Source organism: Rattus norvegicus, chromosome 6 (assembly GCF_021556685.1).
Source record: "Rattus norvegicus strain SHRSP/BbbUtx chromosome 6, alternate assembly SHRSP_T2T, whole genome shotgun sequence".
Lineage (NCBI taxonomy): Eukaryota > Metazoa > Chordata > Mammalia > Rodentia > Muridae > Rattus > Rattus norvegicus.
Genome location: NC_141539.1, coordinates 75,985,706 through 76,004,620, shown reverse-complemented (window position 1 = coordinate 76,004,620; position 18,915 = coordinate 75,985,706). Strand labels below are relative to the sequence as shown.

Genomic DNA, 18,915 nt, shown 5'->3' with positions numbered 1-18,915 from the left:
AGATGTGCTGAAGCAATGGTGGCCCAGAAGTTAGGAAATGACCACTATGTTGGATTTAACTTGAGTCCCATGCCACAAGAGGGAGCTCATGGCCTACGCTGCCTGAATGGCCACAAAGTGGAGAGTGGATAACCCAGAGACATAAGGAAGAACCAAACACTACTGGTAGAACAAACAAACAAACACAATATTCTGCTAGACTCATAGATCAGTCCAGTCATCATCAGAGTCTTCTTCCTCTGGCAGCAGATGGGGACAGATGCAGAGACCCACAGTCAGACATTAGGTAGAGAGAGTCTAACTTGGAGGTCTCCATCAAGTCCCTCCCCTCAGAGATCAGGGAACCATGCATAAGAGCGAAAGGAAAGAAGGAAAGAGTAGGAGTCAGAGGGAATGGAGGACACCAAGAGAACGTAGCCTATCAAATCAACAACAGATATACATCTGACACAGGAGTAATATCTAGAATACAGAAAGAATTCAAAAATCAGTCATAAAAACAAATGGTCAATTCACAATAGATCTGAACAGATAGTTCTCAAAAGAAAGAAAAATGGCTATTTAGTATCTTTTTTGAAAAAGGCTCATCATCCTTAGCAGTCAGGGAAATAAAAATCAAACAACTTTGAGGTTTCATCTTACCCCAGTCAGAATGGTTAAGATCAAAACAAAACAAGACAAAAAGCAGACAACAATACTGGCAAAGATGTGGGAAAAGGGGAACCCCCATTGAGAGCTGGTAGGATGCAAACTGCAGCCACTCTGGAAATCAGTATGGAGAATTCTCAGAAAGCTAAGCTATGCTACTCTTCAGCATGTGCCCAGGGAAATCGACATGCTAGGTATGGAAACAAAGCCAACCACCCAGGGGTAGTGAGGTCATGGATCTTAAAGAAGAACCTGCTGTCACTTCACTGAGTGAGCATAATTCCTAACTCATTCTAAGTGCCATTCTACACACAGGTAAGTGGAGCTCTCCTCTTTCCCACTGTACCATTGTGATGGTTTCTATATGCTTGGCCCAGGGAGTGGGACGGTTGGGATGTGTGGTCTTGTTGGAGTGGAGTGTATCACTGTGGGGCATGGGCTTAAAACCTTCACCCTAGCTGCCTGGAAGTCTTCCACTAGCAGTCTGCAGATGAAAATGTCTCAGCTCCTCCTGCACCATGCCTACCTGGATGCTGCCCTGTTCCCACCTTCATGATGATGAGCTGAACCTCTGAACCTGTAAGCCAGCACCAATTAAATGCTGTCCTTATAAGAGTTGCCTTCACCATGGTGTCTGCTCACAGCAGTAAACCCTGACTAAGACACCATCTTGCTACCCTCCATCTCATACTAGCTGTGTCCTAAGCTAGAGGCCGGCCAGGCTCTTTCCCAGTAAAACCTCTTCCAACTATATACTACTCAACCAAAACACACCTTCTCAGGTGGAGAGATTCCATTAGGAAAACAGCGTGACTCGGATAAATGACATTATACATGTAAGCTTGCGGGTTCCGGGAAACTACATCCATCTTTCCTACCCTATACCCTACCCCACCTGAAAAAAGTACGCTTAAATTTAAGAGCTATTAAAAAACGGGTCAATGACCTCAATATAAGAACTAAAAGTTCAAAACTGCTAAAGGAAAAGTAGAGGGAACACTTCAAAAGAGAAGCAGAGGCAACAGTTTTTTGAAAAGGACTCCAATAGCTCAGGAAATAATCCCAAGAACTGACAGATGGGGTTGCATAAAATTAAAAAGCGCAGCAAAAGAAACAATCGCCACAGTGAAGATGCAGTTTATGACAGAAATAAGTTCTCCAACTGCGTCTGAGATAGAGGGTAACATGTAAAGAGATGGAAACTTAAATCTTTTAAACTAAATCATCTGCTCAGTGTATAAACTAATGAACTAAATAGTTCTCAAAAGAAGAAGGCAGGCAGAAGTGAGTTACAAATAAAACCCATAGTTTTATTGGCCAATGTGTATGAAGAAGCTTTAACAAAATCCATCACTTTGCATGAAGACCTAAAAAAAATTTAAATGTAATATTTTTACACAAAAAGCTAAAGTTTGTTTAAGCAGAAACAGCTAGTTCATAAGAATACAAATGGCAGGACACACAAAGCACATTGATAACTCATTCTCGTCTGTGAACATAGTGAACAAAAAGGTCCTATCTAGGGCTACTAGTGGCAAAAACTGCAGTTGACACACTTGTTTTTTTTATTGAGTTTCTGTTATCCCCAATCTTTGTTTATAAGATAACATTTCTAGCATTCTTAACAAATTTATATGACATACAAAACTGGAGTATTCTTTAAATCAGTTTTTTTTTATTGTTTTTATTAGCCAAGCATGATGGCATATATATTGCTGTGATTGGTTTGACCATGTTTTTGTTTGGAGGAATGCGGACTTTAGGACTGTGGACTAGAAAAGCAGTTGAATGATTTAAGTAGGGCTTAATGCACCATGCAACATAGAAGACCATGGTGCTGAGGGCATGTGAGCTGTGAGAGCCAGTCTCGGGTGGATTTCAGAAGAGAAGAATATATAGTATGTGGTCTACAGAAATCCTTGTTTGACTAAGAATGTGCTTGCTTTTTGTCCTTATCCAAAAACTGTCTGATGCTAAATTGAATAGTATTGAATTAAAGGCAATGGCAGAGGAAATTTCAAAGCAGCCTAGTACTGAATCTATTGTGTGGCTACACTTAGCCAGATCTATAATGAAAAGAAGAAACCTGAACAAGAAAATTGTAAAATGTACAGCAGTTTGAGGAGAAAAGTAGCATCGGGAAGAATGGAGCCTGTGTACAAGAGAGGAACAGATTAAGCAAAAGCCTGCTGCTGGATGGAATGACGGAGTGATGACCTCGGGCAACCCCCCCCCCCCAGCTAAACTTCACAACTTGTGAAAAGGAGTTGAAACCTTAGGGCCAGGAGTAGAGGCGCAGGCCTTTGATCCCAGCACTTCAGAAGCAGAGGCACACAGATCTCCAAATTCAAGGCCAAGCAGGCCTACCGATTGAGGATAGTCCAGCCTAGGCAGTGAAGGAAACTACTGAGACTAGAAAGCTGATAAAGAGGTAACTGAACAAGGAGACCATGTTCCAACCCTAGCTAGCAGCAGAACAGAACGTGGCAGGATCAGGCATGTGGTTGTGGATTCAGAGACAAGGATAGAGGAAATCGGTTATGGAACCTTCCTCCACAACTAAGGACAACCGCCAAGGTCAGGTACATGGCAGAGGTGTTCCTGCATGGAGGCCTGAAGCTGTGAGGGTGATGTGTGGATTGCCTCTGAGACCCCAAAACATTGGAGATGCCAAAGCTGAGGGATTACGGCCTAGGAGAGCTGCTGACAGGGAGTGGAGCCAGCCCAAGAGGAAGAAGTGTGTTGCAGTCCACAAAGCGAAAAGGAGTTAGAGATCTGAAGAGTGCTTTGATATCAGATCCATGAGATGCAGAGGCTGGAGGCTGTCCAGCTGGTTTTCAGTCTTGCTTTGGTCCAATACTGCCTCATTATGTTCTCTGTCCTCCCTTTTGGAATGGTAATGTATACTCTGTACTATTATATGTTGGAAGTTTATGAACAGGTTTTTCATTTTGATTTTACATGAGTTACAGATAAGAAATTGCCATGAGTTCTGGAAGAGACTTTGGACTTTTAAACAAATTTGAGACTGTTGGACTAAATATATTTTACATTATGATATATCTACAGCCCTATGGGGTCCAGGAAGTAGAATGTTGTGGTTTGATTAAAAATGACACCCATAGGCCCATAGGGAGTGGCACCATTAAGAAATGTGGCTTTGTTGGAGGAAGTGTGCCACTGGGGAGTTGACTTTGAGGTCTCAGATGCTCAAGCCATGCCCAGTATGACATTCAATATGACATTCACTTCCTTCTGATCCAGATGGAGAACTCTCAGCTCCAGCAATATGTCTGCCTGTACAATACCATGCTTCTTGCCACAATGATAATGGACTAAACCGCTGAAACTATAAGACAGCCATAATTAAATGTTTCTCTTTGGGGTTGGGGATTTAGCTCAGTGGTAGAGCGCTTGCCTAGGAAGTGCAAGGCCCTGGGTTCAGTCCCCAGCTCCGAAAAAAAGAACCAAAAAAAAAAATGTTTCTCTTTATAAAAGTTGTCATGGTCACTACCCTTCACAACAACAAAAACTCTAAGACACTGTCTTTAATCCTAGCACTTGGAGCCAGAGGCAGGTGGATCTCTGTGAGTATGAGACCAGCCTGATCTACAGAGTGAGTTTCAGGACAGCCAGGGCTACACACAAAAAGCTCTCCCAACCCCCGTACCAATTATTTTTATTTATTCTATCAAGGGGCTGATATAGTGGGTGGGCAAGCACAAGCCATAATACAGTGCAGATATTAAAGGACAACTGTATAGAGTCCATTCTCTCCTTCTACCTTTATGTAGATTTCAGGGATTAAATTCAACTTTCCACACTTGAATAGAAAGCACCTGTATCATCTTGAGGACCCTAAACTAGTATTTCTTAAAATTCCTGTCTTCTTCAGTTGTCTTATTACTGTGAAGAAACACCATGACCACTGCAACTCTTACAAAAGAAATCATTTAACTGGGGCTGCCTTACAGTTTTAGAGGTTTAGTCCATTACCAATATAGTGGGGTGTGGTGGCTCAGAGGCAGACACGGTGCAGGAGAAGTAGCTGACAGTTCTGCATCCGGATCTGCAGGGAGCAGGAAAGGAGACACTGGGACTGGCTTGGGCTTCTGAAACCCCACAGCCCTCGTTACATGCTTCCTCAAACTAGGCCACACCTCCAACCACTCCCTGATGATGACGCATTCAAATATATGAGCCTATAGAGGCTTTTCTTAATCCAACCACCACAATTCCACTTCAGTAGGAGCTGGGAGCCATGGGCTGGAGGGAATTTGAAAGTCTCGAGGACACAACCACCAGGAGAGAGATACAGAGCGGTGTAGGACACAGCAGGATGGGAAGCTAGTCCTAACCAAGTCTGCTGACTGAGTACTCACTGGCGTCAGGCAACACAAGCCTGACTGCATGACGACTGCCAGCACAGAAAGACAACTGAGGACTTAAATAGAGTATAACAGATACAGAACCAATTCCATGATGTTGGCCTTCGTGTGGCCTACAGAACATGTGGTTACAACAATGATATAAATGCCACCAAATCTGAAAGAAAAGGAGCAGACACAAAGCATAAAAATAAAAAATTATTTTAAAACTGCTGAGAATTATTATAATATTACATACTAAAAGTGATGTACAGGTACAGTTGCAGAATGGAAATAAACACGTTATAATGAAGCCTATAAAGATAACACATTGCTAATAAATACTAAGAGGCAATCCGTGCCACAAATGTTTAATACAGACATTAGAAGCCTCATTCCACTGCCATCTGGCTAAACTAGAGGTTTGAGAGTTGGCACGGCCCATATGGCAGCAGTAGCAGATAAAAAGTCAAGGTTCAGAAAAAAATAAGCACAGGGTCACCAACACTGGTGACACACAACAAACTGAAATGTGCCCAGAGGAATAATACTCTGGTGACACACAACAAACTGAAATGTGCCCAGAGGAATAATACTCGGGAAGACTGGAGCACAGTGACTTCAGGTTCAAAGCAGTATGAAAGAATCAGAATGCCTGCCTGTTTTACACAATCTCCTCTGTGGCAGATTAGATCATCCAAAAATGGATATAATAGCTAGATCCCTACACAAAAGACTTATCGATTATTTTTATTTTGAAAATTATACTTTAGAAGCTCAATGAATACTCACCATATAAGAGAATGGTTTCCCTTTACTCGTTGGCATATTTATTGAATGCCTACTTACACCAAGGATAACAAAGCCAGGGACAGACGGCAAAAACAGCCAGAGACAAGATCTCCTCAGGAAAACTACAGTCTAGGTAGAGATAAATGTTAACACTAACCACAAAACCATTATAGATAAGAGCTACAGCCAACACCAGCCAGCAGAAAAACAGCTCTGACCCAGTCTAGTACCAGATACCTTTGAAGAAAACATCATGATTTTTGAGGTAACCTAAAAGCTTGATAATTTTGCAAATTTAATAATATTGGATATATTATTGATGAAGAGGAAAAAAAGCAACATTTGTCTAAAGAAAAGGCAATTTTACCTTTCTGTTCTCTGTTTTTCAAATAAGCAAAAGAGTATCTGCTAGTGATATACAAAGTAATATACTGAGATACATATATTCTGTGAGATTATCTAATCAACTAACATAGCTACTGCCTCACATGCTTATTCTCTGTGATGAGAACATATAGAGCTACTCCAAGTACTTAGAAGCAATAACTCATCTCTAACTGCAGTCACTGCACTGCACGAGGGATCTCCTGAGCTCACTATCTGTCCCTATCGGATTAAAACTGCACTTCTGAACATGACACCTCCACATGCCGCCGCCATCCATCCCCAATCCCTAGTAACAAGAACTGTACTTTCTCAGTCCATGAGTCTTGTTCTTAGCGACATGGTACGCGTGAAATGACACACTACTACAGTTCTTATCACCTCGGTTCCTGGCTTACTTCACTAAGCACAGTATCTTCTAGGTTTCTTCAGATGGCTGAAAATGGAAGGCTATGATTCTGTGGCTGAGTAGTATTCCATTATAAACATAATTACATTTTGTGTATCAATTCATCTAATGACTAACTTTTTCTCTACATCTCAATTTTCTTAATTAATGCTATAACAAACATAGAAGGGCAGAACTCATCAAAATACAGATGTAATTTCCTTTGGATTTATACCTAAACGTGTTTCTACAATACAGAACATTATATGTAAACATGTTTCTACTATGTTCTCATTTTTGTAGCCTTCATGCAGTTTTCCATTATCACTCTACAGTTCCACCAACAGTATAGCATGAGTTCCCTTTTGCTACATCCACACCATAGTGTTTTTTGTTTGTGTTTTTTTTTTCAAATGGGATCTCATGTAGCCCAGGCTGACTCAGAACTTTTGTTCCCCTGCCTCATCCTCTTTAGTATCCGCCTACCAGTGTACACTACTGTCTATCATTGTAAAAATCACAATTCTACCAGGTGTGAGGTGACAGTACATTGTAGCTTTAATTTGCATTTCTCCCTACTCATAAGTGGCATTTTATGTTTCTTCATATACTGGAGGGGCCATTTGTTTATCTTGTTTAAGAAATGTCTCTTCAAATCTTCTGCCCACTTTCCAGATTACTTATTTCCTTGCTACTGAATTCTTACATGTTTTAACCCTTTGTCATATACATGATTTGCAAACATATTCTATGATCCATCAGTTAAGAGGATTGTAAGATAGATAGTCTCATGCTTTTAAACCTAAGTTAAAGTGTAAGTCATAGTTTGACTCTTAAACATCAAATATCTGGAACAATGTCAATATTGCAAAAGTCTTAAAACACAAGTGTTTTAATAATATTTGGATTGCTAAGAAGTAGTCAATGCCCATTAAATCTAAAAATGTTTTTCAATGAAAACCACTCCCAAAGAATGCTAAGTTAGTTTGCATCTCTACATATAAATAGTCACTCAGAATTATGAAGATACTGACTCACTCATGCCTGATGACTCCCTCGGAATGTGGCTAATATTTCTGAGCACATAATCATCCATGAAGGAGTGAATGTTATATTTCAGTCTCCTAAAAGCAAAACGGCGATTTATCAAAGCATAATAGTAACTATTATTCAGACTAAAAAATATCATCTGCTCCTCCTTAACAGAAATCTCTGTGTGTGTGTGTGTGTGTGTGTGTGTGTGTGTGTGTGTGTGTGTGTGTGTGTGTTTAGGGGTTGTTGCTGTTGTTGTTTGGTTTGGGTTTTTTTGTTGTTGTTGTTTTTATTTCAGAAGGCCTCATTACATTTGTGCATATTACATCCTCAGGCTTATCTCTTTAATGTTAACTTGGTAAATTTTTTTATGCCAAAATTATTATATATAAGTCGTAGTTTCATTTCTGGTGTTGTGATAAAATACCCCAACAAAATTGCTTAATCATTTTAGCCCATAATTTCAGGTCACAATTTTTCACGGCACAGGAGTCAAGGCAGGGCCTTGAAGAAGCTAGTCAGCCATAGCACACCAGAATCACAAGTGCCTGTGGGATTATTTGTGCTTAGCACCTCTCTACACTTTCTACAGTCCAGGACCCACACTCAGGCATGGTGCTTCCCAAAATGTGTGGGTCTTCCTCCTTAATTATGGAGGCCATCACCCAGAGACATGCCCACAATGACATCCCAATCCAGACATTCACTCATTGAAGACTCTTTTTTTTTTTTTTTTTTTTTTGGTTTTTTTTTTTTTCGGAGCTGGGGACCGAACCCAGGGCCTTGCGCTTCCTAGGCAAGCGCTCTACCGCTGAGCTAAGTCCCCAACCCCTTGAAGACTCTTTCTAGGTGATTCTAGATTGTGTCAACTTGACAATTAACCATTGTACTATAGTTCCTTATATTTAATAGCTAAAGTTGCATGTTTTTAAGCTATTTAAAAGCCTTTAGTTTGCTGTGTAAATCTTGTTATTGGTATAGTTCATACATATTGAAATAAAAAATTACTTGTATATTTTATTCATATTCAGTTTGTTACAGATTAAATTACCCTAAAAATTTATCTTCAATTATAAACTAGTTAAATTAAGTTACTTAAACCTACATTTACAAACCAAGTAAACTAATTCTCTAAAGCATCTCAACTGTGTCACATGGATGCCTTGTAAATCTTAACAACCAAAATGTATATAACATGTAAATCTAGTAAGCTAATAAATGGAATAAATCCAATTATCTTAATGTCACCTTACCTTAAATGTTCTACCATAGCTGGGGACCTTAAGCAAATTATTCTACATTTTTCATATTAAAAGCCTCTAAGAATAATAAGGTGGTGAAGTAGAAGAGATTTAGGCCCCCAGTGCCTTCGTGTGATAGAAATGTTACATCAATACTGGTGGCTGCCAACCTCTCACGTGGAAGAGAAATTAGTTTCTTTTTTTTTCTTTTTTTTTAATATATGCATTTAACTGAAATAAATTTACATCAAATCATCCCCCCCTTTCTTCTCTCAGCCTCTATTGGATCCACTCCCATACCCTCTCAAGTTGATAGCCTGTTTTTCTTTATTATTTTTGCCCGCACGGAAAGGCACACACACAAATATACATACATACTTGTGTACATCTTTCTGTATGTAGCATTATACATTAACACAATGTGCACGCGAGAGTAGATAAAAATCACAAACTTTTACACTTATTTACAATTATATAGATAGAGGCCTTCTATCTGGTCCATTCATGAAAAGTAGACGTGTGTGTGTGTATGTGTGTGTGTGTGTGTGTGTGTATGTGTGTGTGCGCGCACGCGCGCGTGAGCACGCACACACGCAAAGTCTGCTTGAATATTTGTGTGTATGTGGTGTATGTATATGGATTAATATCTGACCATTCTTCTTTGGAATTCCTCCTGTGAAATTCTTCTTTTTTTTTTTTTTTCTGAACTTGAGTATTTCTTATGTACATTTCGAGTGTTGTTCCCTTTCCCGGTTTCCCGGCAAACATCCCCCTAATCCCTCCCCTCCCCTTCTTAATGGCTGTTCCCCTCCCCATCCTCCCTCCATTGCGGCCCTCCCCGCAACAATCTAGTTCACTGGGGGTTCAGTCTTGGCAGGACCAAGAGCTTCCCGTTCCACTGGTGATCTTACTAGAATATTCATTGCTACCTATGAGGTCAGAGTCCAGGGTCAGTCCATGTATAGTCCTTAGGTAGTGGCTTAGTCCCTGGAAGCTCTGGTTGCTTGGCATTGTTGTACGTATGCGGTCTCAGGCCCCTTCAAGCTCTTCCAGTTCTTTCTCTGATTCCTTCAACGGGGGTCCCTTTCTCAGTTCAGTGGTTTGCTGCTGGCATTCGCCTCTGTATTTGCTGTATTCTGGCTGTGTCTCTCAGGAGCGATCTACATTCGGCTCCTGTCGGTCTGCACTTCTTTGCTTCATCTATCTTGTCTAATTGGATGGCTGTATATGTGTGGGCCACATGTGGGGCAGGCTCTGAATGGGTGTTCCTTCTGTGTCTGTTTTAATCTTTGCCTCTCTATTCCCTGCCACGGGTATTCTTGTTCCCCTTTTAAGAAGGAGTGAAGCATTCACATTTTGATCATCCTTCTTGACTTTCATTTGTTCTAGGCATCTAGGGTAATTCAAGCATTTGGGCTAATAGCCACTTATCAATGAGTGCATACCATGTGTGTTTTTCTGTGATTGGGTTACCTCACTCAGGATGATATTTTCCAGTTCCAACCATTTGCCTACAAATTTCATAAAGTCATTGTTTTTGATAGCTGAGTAATATTCCATTGTGTAGATGTACCACATTTTCTGTATCCATTCCTCTGTTGAAGGGCATCTGGGTTCTTTCCAGCTTCTGGCTATTATAAATAAGGCTGCGATGAACGTCGTGGAGCACATGTCTTTTTTATATGTTGGGGCATCTTGTGGGTATATGCCCAAGAGAGGTATAGCTGGATCCTCAGGCGGTTCAATGTCCAATTTTCTGAGGAACCTCCAGACTGATTTCCAGAATGGTTGTACCACTCTGCAATCCCACCAACACTGGAGGAGTGTTCCTCTTTCTCTGCATCCTCGCCAGCATCTGCTGTCACCTGAGTTTTTGATCTTAGCCATTCTCACTGGTGTGAGGCGAAATCTCAGGATTGTTTTGATTGACATTTCCCTTATGACTAAAGATGTTGAACATTTCTTTAGGTGTTTCTCAGCCATTCGGCATTCCTCAGCTGTGAATTCTTTGTTTAGCTCTGAACCCCATTTTTTAATAGGGTTATTTGTTTCCCTGCAGTCTAACTTCTTGAGTTCTTTGTATATTTTGGATATAAGGCCTCTATCTGTTGTAGGATTGGTAAAGATCTTTTCCCAATCTGTTGGTTGCCGTTTTGTCCTAACCACAGTGTCCTTTGCCTTACAGAAGCTTTGCAGTTTTATGAGATCCCATTTGTCGATTCTTGATCTTAGAGCATAAGCCATTGGTGTTTTGTTCAGGAAATTTTTTCCAGTGCCCATGTGTTCCAGATGCTTCCCTAGTTTTTCTTCTATTAGTTTCAGTGTGTCTGCGTTGATGTGGAGGTCCTTGATCCACTTGGACTTAAGCTTTGTACAGGGTGATAAGCATGGATCGATCTGCATTCTTCTACATGTTGACCTCCAGTTGAACCAGCACCATTTGCTGAAAATGCTGTCTTTTTTCCATTTGATGGTTTTGGCTCCTTTGTCAAAAATCAAGTGCCCATAGGTGTGTGGGTTCATTTCTGGGTCTTCAATTCTGTTCCATTGGTCTATCTGTCTGTCTCTGAACCAATACCACACAGTTTTTTTTATCACTATTGCTCTGTAATACTGCTTGAGTTCAGGGTTAGTGATTCCCCCTGAAGTCCTTTTATTGTTAAGGATAGTTTTAGCTATCCTGGGTTTTTTGTTATTCCAGATGAATTTGCAAATTGTTCTGTCTAGCTCTTTGAAGAATTGGATTGGTATTTTGATGGGGATTGCATTGAATCTGTAGATCACATTTGGTAAAATGGCCATTTTTACTATATTAATCCTGCCAATCCATGAGCATGGGAGATCTTTCCATCTTCTTAGGTCTTCTTCAATTTCTTTCTTCAGAGTCTTGAAGTTCTTATTGTACAGATCTTTTACTTGCTTGGTTAAAGTCACACCGAGGTATTTTATATTATTTGCGACTATTATGAAGGGTGTCGTTTCCCTAATTTCTTTCTCGGCTTGTTTCTCTTTTGTGTAGAGGAAGGCTACTGATTTATTTTGAGTTAATTTTATACCCAGCCACTTTGCTGAAGTTGTTTATCAGCTTTAGTAGTTCTCTGGTGGAACTTTTGGGATCACTTAAATATACTATCATATCATCTGCAAATAGTGATATTTTGACTTCTTCTTTTCCAATCTGTATCCCCTTGACCTCCTTTTGTTGTCTGATTGCTCTGGCTAGAACTTCAAGAACTATATTGAATAAGTAGGGAGAGAGTGGGCAGCCTTGTCTAGTCCCTGATTTTAGTGGGATTGCTTCAAGTTTCTCTCCATTTAGTTTAATGTTAGCAACTGGTTTGCTGTATATGGCTTTTACTATGTTTAGGTATGGACCTTGGATTCCTATTCTTTCCAGGACTTTTATCATGAACGGGTGTTGAATTTTGTCAAATGTTTTCTCAGCATCTAATGAAATGATCATGTGGTTCTGTTCTTTCAGTTTGTTTATATAATGGATCACGTTGATGGTTTTCCGTATATTAAACCATCCCTGCATGCCTGGGATGAAGCCTACTTGATCATGGTGGATGATTGTTTTGATGTGCTCTTGGATTCAGTTTGCCAGAATTTTATTGAATATTTTTGCGTCGATATTCATAAGGGACATCCTTTTGCATTAGGATAGAATGTTCTATAAATATCTGTTAAGTCCATTTGGCTCATGACTTCTCTTAGTCTGTCTACGTCTTTGTTTAATTTCTGTTTCCATGATCTGTCCATTGATGAGTGGGATGTTGAAATCTCCTACTATTATTGTGTGAGGTGCAATGTGTGTTTTGAGCTTTAGTAAGGTTTCTTTTACATATGTAGGTACCCTTGTATTTGGGGCATAGATATTTAGGATTGAGAGTTCATCTTGGTGGATTTTTCCTTTGATGAACATGAAGTGTCCTGCCTTATCTTTTTTGATGAATTTTAGTTGAAAATTGATTTTATTTGATATTAGAATGGCTACTCCAGCTTGCTCCTTCCAACCATTTGCTTGGAAAGTTGTTTTCCAGCCTTTCACTCTGAGGTAGTGTCTGTCTTTGTCTCTGAGGTGTGTTTCCTATAGGCAGCAGAGTGTAGGGTCTTCGTTGCATATCCAGTTTGTTAATCTATGTCTTTTTATTGGGGAGTTGAGGCCATTGATATTGAGAGATATTAAGGAATGGTGATTATTGCTTCCTGTTATATTCATATTTGGATATGAGGTTATGTTTGTGTGCTTTTCTTCTCTTTGTTTTGTTGCCAAGATGATTAGTTTCTTGCTTCTTCTAGGGTATAGCTTGCCTCCTTATGTTGGGCTTTACCATTTATTATCCTTTGTAGTGCTGGATTTGTAGAAAGATATTGTGTAAATTTGGTTTTGTCATGGAATATCTTGGTTTCTCCATCTATGTTAATTGAGAGTTTTGTAGGATACAGTAACCTGGGCTGGCATTTGTGTTCTCTTAGGGTCTGTATGACATCTGTCCAGGATCTTCTGGCTTTCATAGTTTCTGGCGAAAAGTCTGGTGTGATTCTGATAGGTCTGCCTTTATATGTTACTTGACCTTTTTCCCTTACTGCTTTTAATATTCTTTCTTTATTTTGTGCGTTTGGTGTTTTGACTATTATGTGACGGGAGGTGTTTCTTTTCTGGTCCAATCTAATTGGAGTTCTGTAGGCTTCTTGTATGCCTATGGGTATCTTTTTTTTTAGGTAAGGGAAGTTTTCTTCTATGATTTTGTTGAAGATATTTACTGGTCCTTTGAGCTGGGAGTCTTCACTCTCTTCTATACCTATTATCCTTAGGTTTGATCTTCTCATTGAGTCCTGGATTTCCTGTATGTTTTGGACCAGTAGCTTTTTCCGCTTTACATTATCTTTGACAGTTGAGTCAATGATTTCTATGGAATCTTCTGCTCCTGAGATTCTCTCTTCCATCTCTTGTATTCTGTTGGTGAAGCTCATATCTACAGGTCCTTGTCTCTTCTTTTGGTTTTCTATATCCAGGGTTGTTTCCATGTGTTCTTTCTTGATTGCTTCTATTTCCATTTTTAATTCCTTCAACTGTTTGATTGTGTTTTCCTGGAATTCTTTCGGGGATTTTTGTGACTCCTCTCTATGGGCTTCTACTTGTTTATTTATGTTTTCCTGGAATTCTTTCAGGGATTTCTGTGACTCCTCTCTATGGGCTTCTACTTGTTTATTTATGTTTTCCTGGAATTCTTTCAGGGATTTTTGCGATTCCTCTCTGTAAGCTTCTACTTGTTCTCTAAGGGAGTTCTTCATGTCTCTCTTGAAGTCCTCCAGCATCATGATCAAGTATGATTTTGAAACTAGATCTTGCTTTTCTGGTGTGTTTGGATATTCCGTGTTTGCTTTGGTGGGAGAATTGGGCTCCGATGATGCCATGTAGTCTTGGTTTCAGTTGCTTGGGTTCCTGTGCTTGCCTCTCGCCATCAGATTATCTCTAGTGTTACTTTGTTCTGCTATTTCTGACAGTGGCTGGACTGTCCTATAAGCCTGTGTGTCAGGAGTGCTGTAGACCTCTTTACCTGTTTTCTTTCAGCCAGTTATGGGGACAGAGTGTTCTGCTTTCGGGCGTGTAGTTTTTCCTATCTACAGGTCTTCAGCTGTTCCTGTGGGCCTGTGTCTTGAGTTCACCAGGGAGGTCGCTTGCAGCAGAAAAGTTGGTCTTACCTGTGGTTCCGAGGCTCAAGTTTGCTCATGGGGTGCTGCCTACGAGCTCTCTGAGGAGGCAGCAACCAGGAAGATCTGTGCCACCCTTTCTGGGATCTTCTGTACACCAGGGTTCCAGATGGCATTTGGTATTTTCCTCTGGCGTCAGAGATGTGTGCAGAGTGCAGTCTCTTCTGGTTTCCCAGGCGTGTCTGCCTCTCTGAAGGTTTAGCTCTCCCTCCCATGGGATTTGGGTGCAGAGAACTGTTTATCAGGTCGGTCCCTTCCGGTTCTGGCGGTGTCTCAGACGCAGTGGATTTGCTGCTCCTGGGCTCTCCTCTACGGGGATCCAGAGGCCGTATACAGTTTCCTCTTGGGCCAGGGATGTGAGCAGGGATGGGCAGTGTTGGTGGTCTCTTCCGCTCTGCAACCTCAGGAGTGCCCACCTGACCAGGCGGTGAGGTCTCTCTCCCACGGGGTTTGGGAGCAGAGAGCTGCTGCGGGCAGGGATAATTAGTTTCTTTTTTACAAGTCTTTTTTTTTTTTTTTTTTTCCGGAGCTGGGGACCGAACCCAGGGCCTTGCGCTTGCTAGGCAAGCGCTCTACCACTGAGCTAAATCCCCAACCCTGAGAAATTAGTTTCTTGTTTTTACTACTGTGGTTTTAAATTTTCTTTCATCTGCAACAAAATGTCATCTCATTCATATATATTTCTAATTTGATTAAATGTATCAAATTAAAATTACTAAGGCAGGGCTAAGGCATGTAGCTCAGTGGTAAAGAGCTTACCTAACACTGAGAGGCCCTGAGGTCAGTGCTCAGCACTGCACACTTGTGTGAGACCCTATTAGGATCACTAAAAGCTTAGTCTCACTTACACAGCTAGTCTGAGGTCAGCCGGACTGAGATCCTGTCTGAAAGACAGACAAAAGCTAACAGAGTCTCCATGTAAGTTCCTTTTGTTGTTGTTATTGTTTTAAATAAATGCAGTTTTCTTGGGAGACTGCTCTCACCAAGAATCAAGGCCAGGAAAGTCACCATGGGGAGGGAGAAAGGGGAGAGGTGGGGGAAGAGAAAGAGAGAAAGCACATATGCAGAGAGAGAAGAGGAGGGAGAGAAAAAGCAAGAGAAAGCAGGTTCTTTTAAAGGCTTCAAGCATCTTTAATAAGAGATGTGTAGTTTCACAATGATTATTAAGACAGATATTAAAACTAATGTATTTATTGACTTTATCTCTAAGAGTAGTATCAAGATATGCTTTAGGAATCTGGATTGGTCAGAAAATCAAGACAGAGCTGCAGAACAAAGGTGTTTATTTTGAGAGCATCCTGCCTGAAAGTTCCCAATGATAGCATTAGGAATTTTCAAATCCATGTATTTATTGCAACTCCATACAACATACATCCTTTCAATTTTTTAAAGCACCCTGCCAACATGACTTTTAACTGCTGCTTTCAACTGATGGCATTCTTTGAAGAGCTGAAGATGCTCAGTGGGGAAAAAATTAAAGCCAAGATCATGGTGTACAAATATCATGTTATCAGAGAAAACAAAACTAGAATAGGTAGTTCTTATAGCAACAGAATGGGAAAACATATATGGAGATCTACCTTTTGCAGCCAGGTACAAGCTTTCTAGACAGCAAGGCATGAGATCCTCTCCCCAATACTCAAACTCCCCTACCTTCTTCACTGGTTCAATGCTACAACATCACATTCATTTTGTTGACAGCAAAGATGCAACATTGAAACCAGATTCTAGTTTATTGCTATAACTGTTGGAAAGTAATAATCAGCAGTTAGGTGCTATAGGTCTGACTTCCAAGGACGATTGCTGGCTAACCGTAAAAGGTAGAAGATGTCTCTTCGTAAGTAATGCTGAGAAACAGTCTACATTTATGTGAGGGTAAAAGTAGCTAAATACAAAACAGGGAGACAAATATAAAATTCCAGGACTGCAAGGCTGCTTCTACTGAATATGCAAAAGTGTGACTGCAATGTATAGATTAATTATCTCACAATGGTTAACTGCTGGACAACTCCTTAGGGATAAGGAATTTAGACGTTGGGAGAAGGGAACAGAAATAATCAATAGGAGTAAGAAGAGGTGAAAGAATTCATAGAAAGAAGCAGATTGCTTCTCAGTTCACAGATGCTCTTAAATTGCATCATCACAGCTAGGGACTGAATCAGTCTAATTCTGAAGTCCAAGATCTTCCTACCACAGGACCCTATCATAGAGGTAAAAATCACAGGCCCATTTCCTCATTCTCTTAAAGTCTTGCTTGAGGCTATGATCTTCATAGAACCGTTCTTTACCTCCCAGTCCTCCATCCTTCCCTCCTCTGACTTCTTACGTATTACCTGGATGTGCTAGCATGCAGTTCATTGCAGTGACATCTAAGTGTTTTGACAACAGGAGGCAGCTTAGGGACAATTCCCATCTTTATCCCAACATGACAACAGCTTTATTACACTCGTGTTCAGCTATAACAGCTTTGAAAATGTGCTTAGAGGGTTTCAGACAACAGCACTAGTAAGAAGGAGAGATGACCCAATGGGATGCCTACAGAACTTCCACAGTGTATCTTAATGTTCTGGACTCCAATAGAACTGCTCTGCTCATAAGGCACTCACCTCCATGGGATTCAGTAAAAGAATCAGTAACTTATTCCACAGGACTGTACACCCCTAACGATTACTAAACCAGAGAGAGACCTCTGACTTTTGGCTGAACCATCAGTTATCCAAGAAAGGTCACTGATTCTGCAGAGATCACCAAGAACCCTTTAACACCCTAGGAACCGACATGACTGCTGTCATAGGTGTACTAAGCTCTGTATGGAGGGAAGCCACGGTACTCAGAGCTTGACCAGCGTTCTTTCTCACTAATGATACTAAGCACGGTCGGCAAGGATGGCAGGCAGTCTTTGGGTCATGACGGCAGCAGCACAGCCTACAGTCACTGTGTTCATCACTGCCAGGCACTCACAGGGAAAACAGACCTGCTGAGAAGGTGATCAATTATGTACTACAAAGTAATTTGATTCATTAGATGTCAACCCTGGAGAACAGGTCATTGACATTCTGTGGACATATGAGGAAATACATAGAGCACCTCTGAATTACAGTGGTTTTCCCATAGAAAACCCTAGCACGGGCTGTGAGCTGCACATTGAACTGCAGCCATTTTTCATGGGGCGCATCTTTACCTCAAAGGAAGACAGGCAATAAAGGCTATTGAGTTAGGTATTCATCACACAAAATGAAACAATTATTTCAAAAGTACAACTGACACTATTTGTTGCCTATAGAAAATTTTTTAAAATTTGAATAAATAAAATTTTTAGAAAACCTGTATCTGACCATGAATTTTATAAATTCCTAATATTTAAAAGAATTATTTTATAAGTAATAATGTCAATCAACAAATGTGATTTTAAAAATCACAAAATGAAATTCACAAACCTTTATAAGTCAATTAATAATGTTTTTCAAATGATGAATGCATGATACTATAGAGTCATTTATCAGATACAAACTTGCCAGCGAGACCCCTTAGGGAGCAAGCGCACTGCGCCCAACATGACAACCCGAGTCTGATTCCCAGGACGTAGAAAGTAGACGGACAGAGCTAACTCCTGCAGGTCAGTCTCTGACCTCCACGTGTGTACTGTAGCACGTCTGCCCACACATACACACACAAATAAGTAACTCAAGTTCAAAGTCTAAATGTATTTTTCCTTAAGTCAAGGCCCACACGCATTCACTGAAGAAGTTGGGGAAGACACTAGAAGATGAAAGGTTTCCCTTATTCCATATTACCCTAGACAGCATATTTAGGTCTCCAAATGCCATGCTGATGTTTCCACCACACACACCTTAGAGAGGAGAGCAAGCATAGTTTGACCTCATAGCCAGGAGTCAACTATTTCTCATGCCTATTAACTACTCAGAAGACAGTAAATGTTTGCTAACAAAAATAATACCTCCTTCAATAGTGAAGATGCAAGGGACAAGATTTTCTTAAACAGGCACTGTTTTGCTTAAATATGTGCATCTGTGCTCCTCTTTAGTCACAGAATGTGTGGTGATCATTTATATGAAAACTCATTTATATAAAAACATAATTGTTTTTCCACTGCCTATGGAACCTACTGAGGCATCCAAATACAACCATCTGGACTCAGTTCCTCCTGATCATTAGAACTACAATAGCCTAACCGTTAGTTACTATGCTTGCCCAAATCTGACAAAATACTCTTGCTACTTGAGACTCATGGGTTATATGCAAAACATCTGTTATCAGATTGTACAATTATTTGTTTGAAATGAGCCAAATTATAAAAAGATCAATGGCCATCAGTTAAAACCTA

General features: G+C 40.4%; 1 protein-coding gene across 16 annotated transcripts in view; it reads right to left on the bottom strand.

Moving 5' to 3' along the window:
* Positions 1-18,915, bottom strand: part of Nubpl (NUBP iron-sulfur cluster assembly factor, mitochondrial) — a 214,899-nt gene that overhangs the window by 138,729 nt on the left and 57,255 nt on the right. For 4 of the 16 annotated variants that reach the window (XM_087552640.1, XM_087552641.1, XM_087552643.1 and 1 more), the window contains one exon: positions 9,532-15,037. The exons of the other annotated variants lie outside the window; for them this stretch is intronic. In XM_087552640.1, the coding sequence (XP_087408766.1) occupies positions 13,134-14,273 (1,140 nt within the window). In that variant the 5' untranslated portion in view covers positions 14,274-15,037 and the 3' untranslated portion in view covers positions 9,532-13,133. Of the gene's footprint in view, positions 1-9,531; positions 15,038-18,915 lie in introns of those variants that run through there. 16 annotated transcript variants of the gene reach the window in all.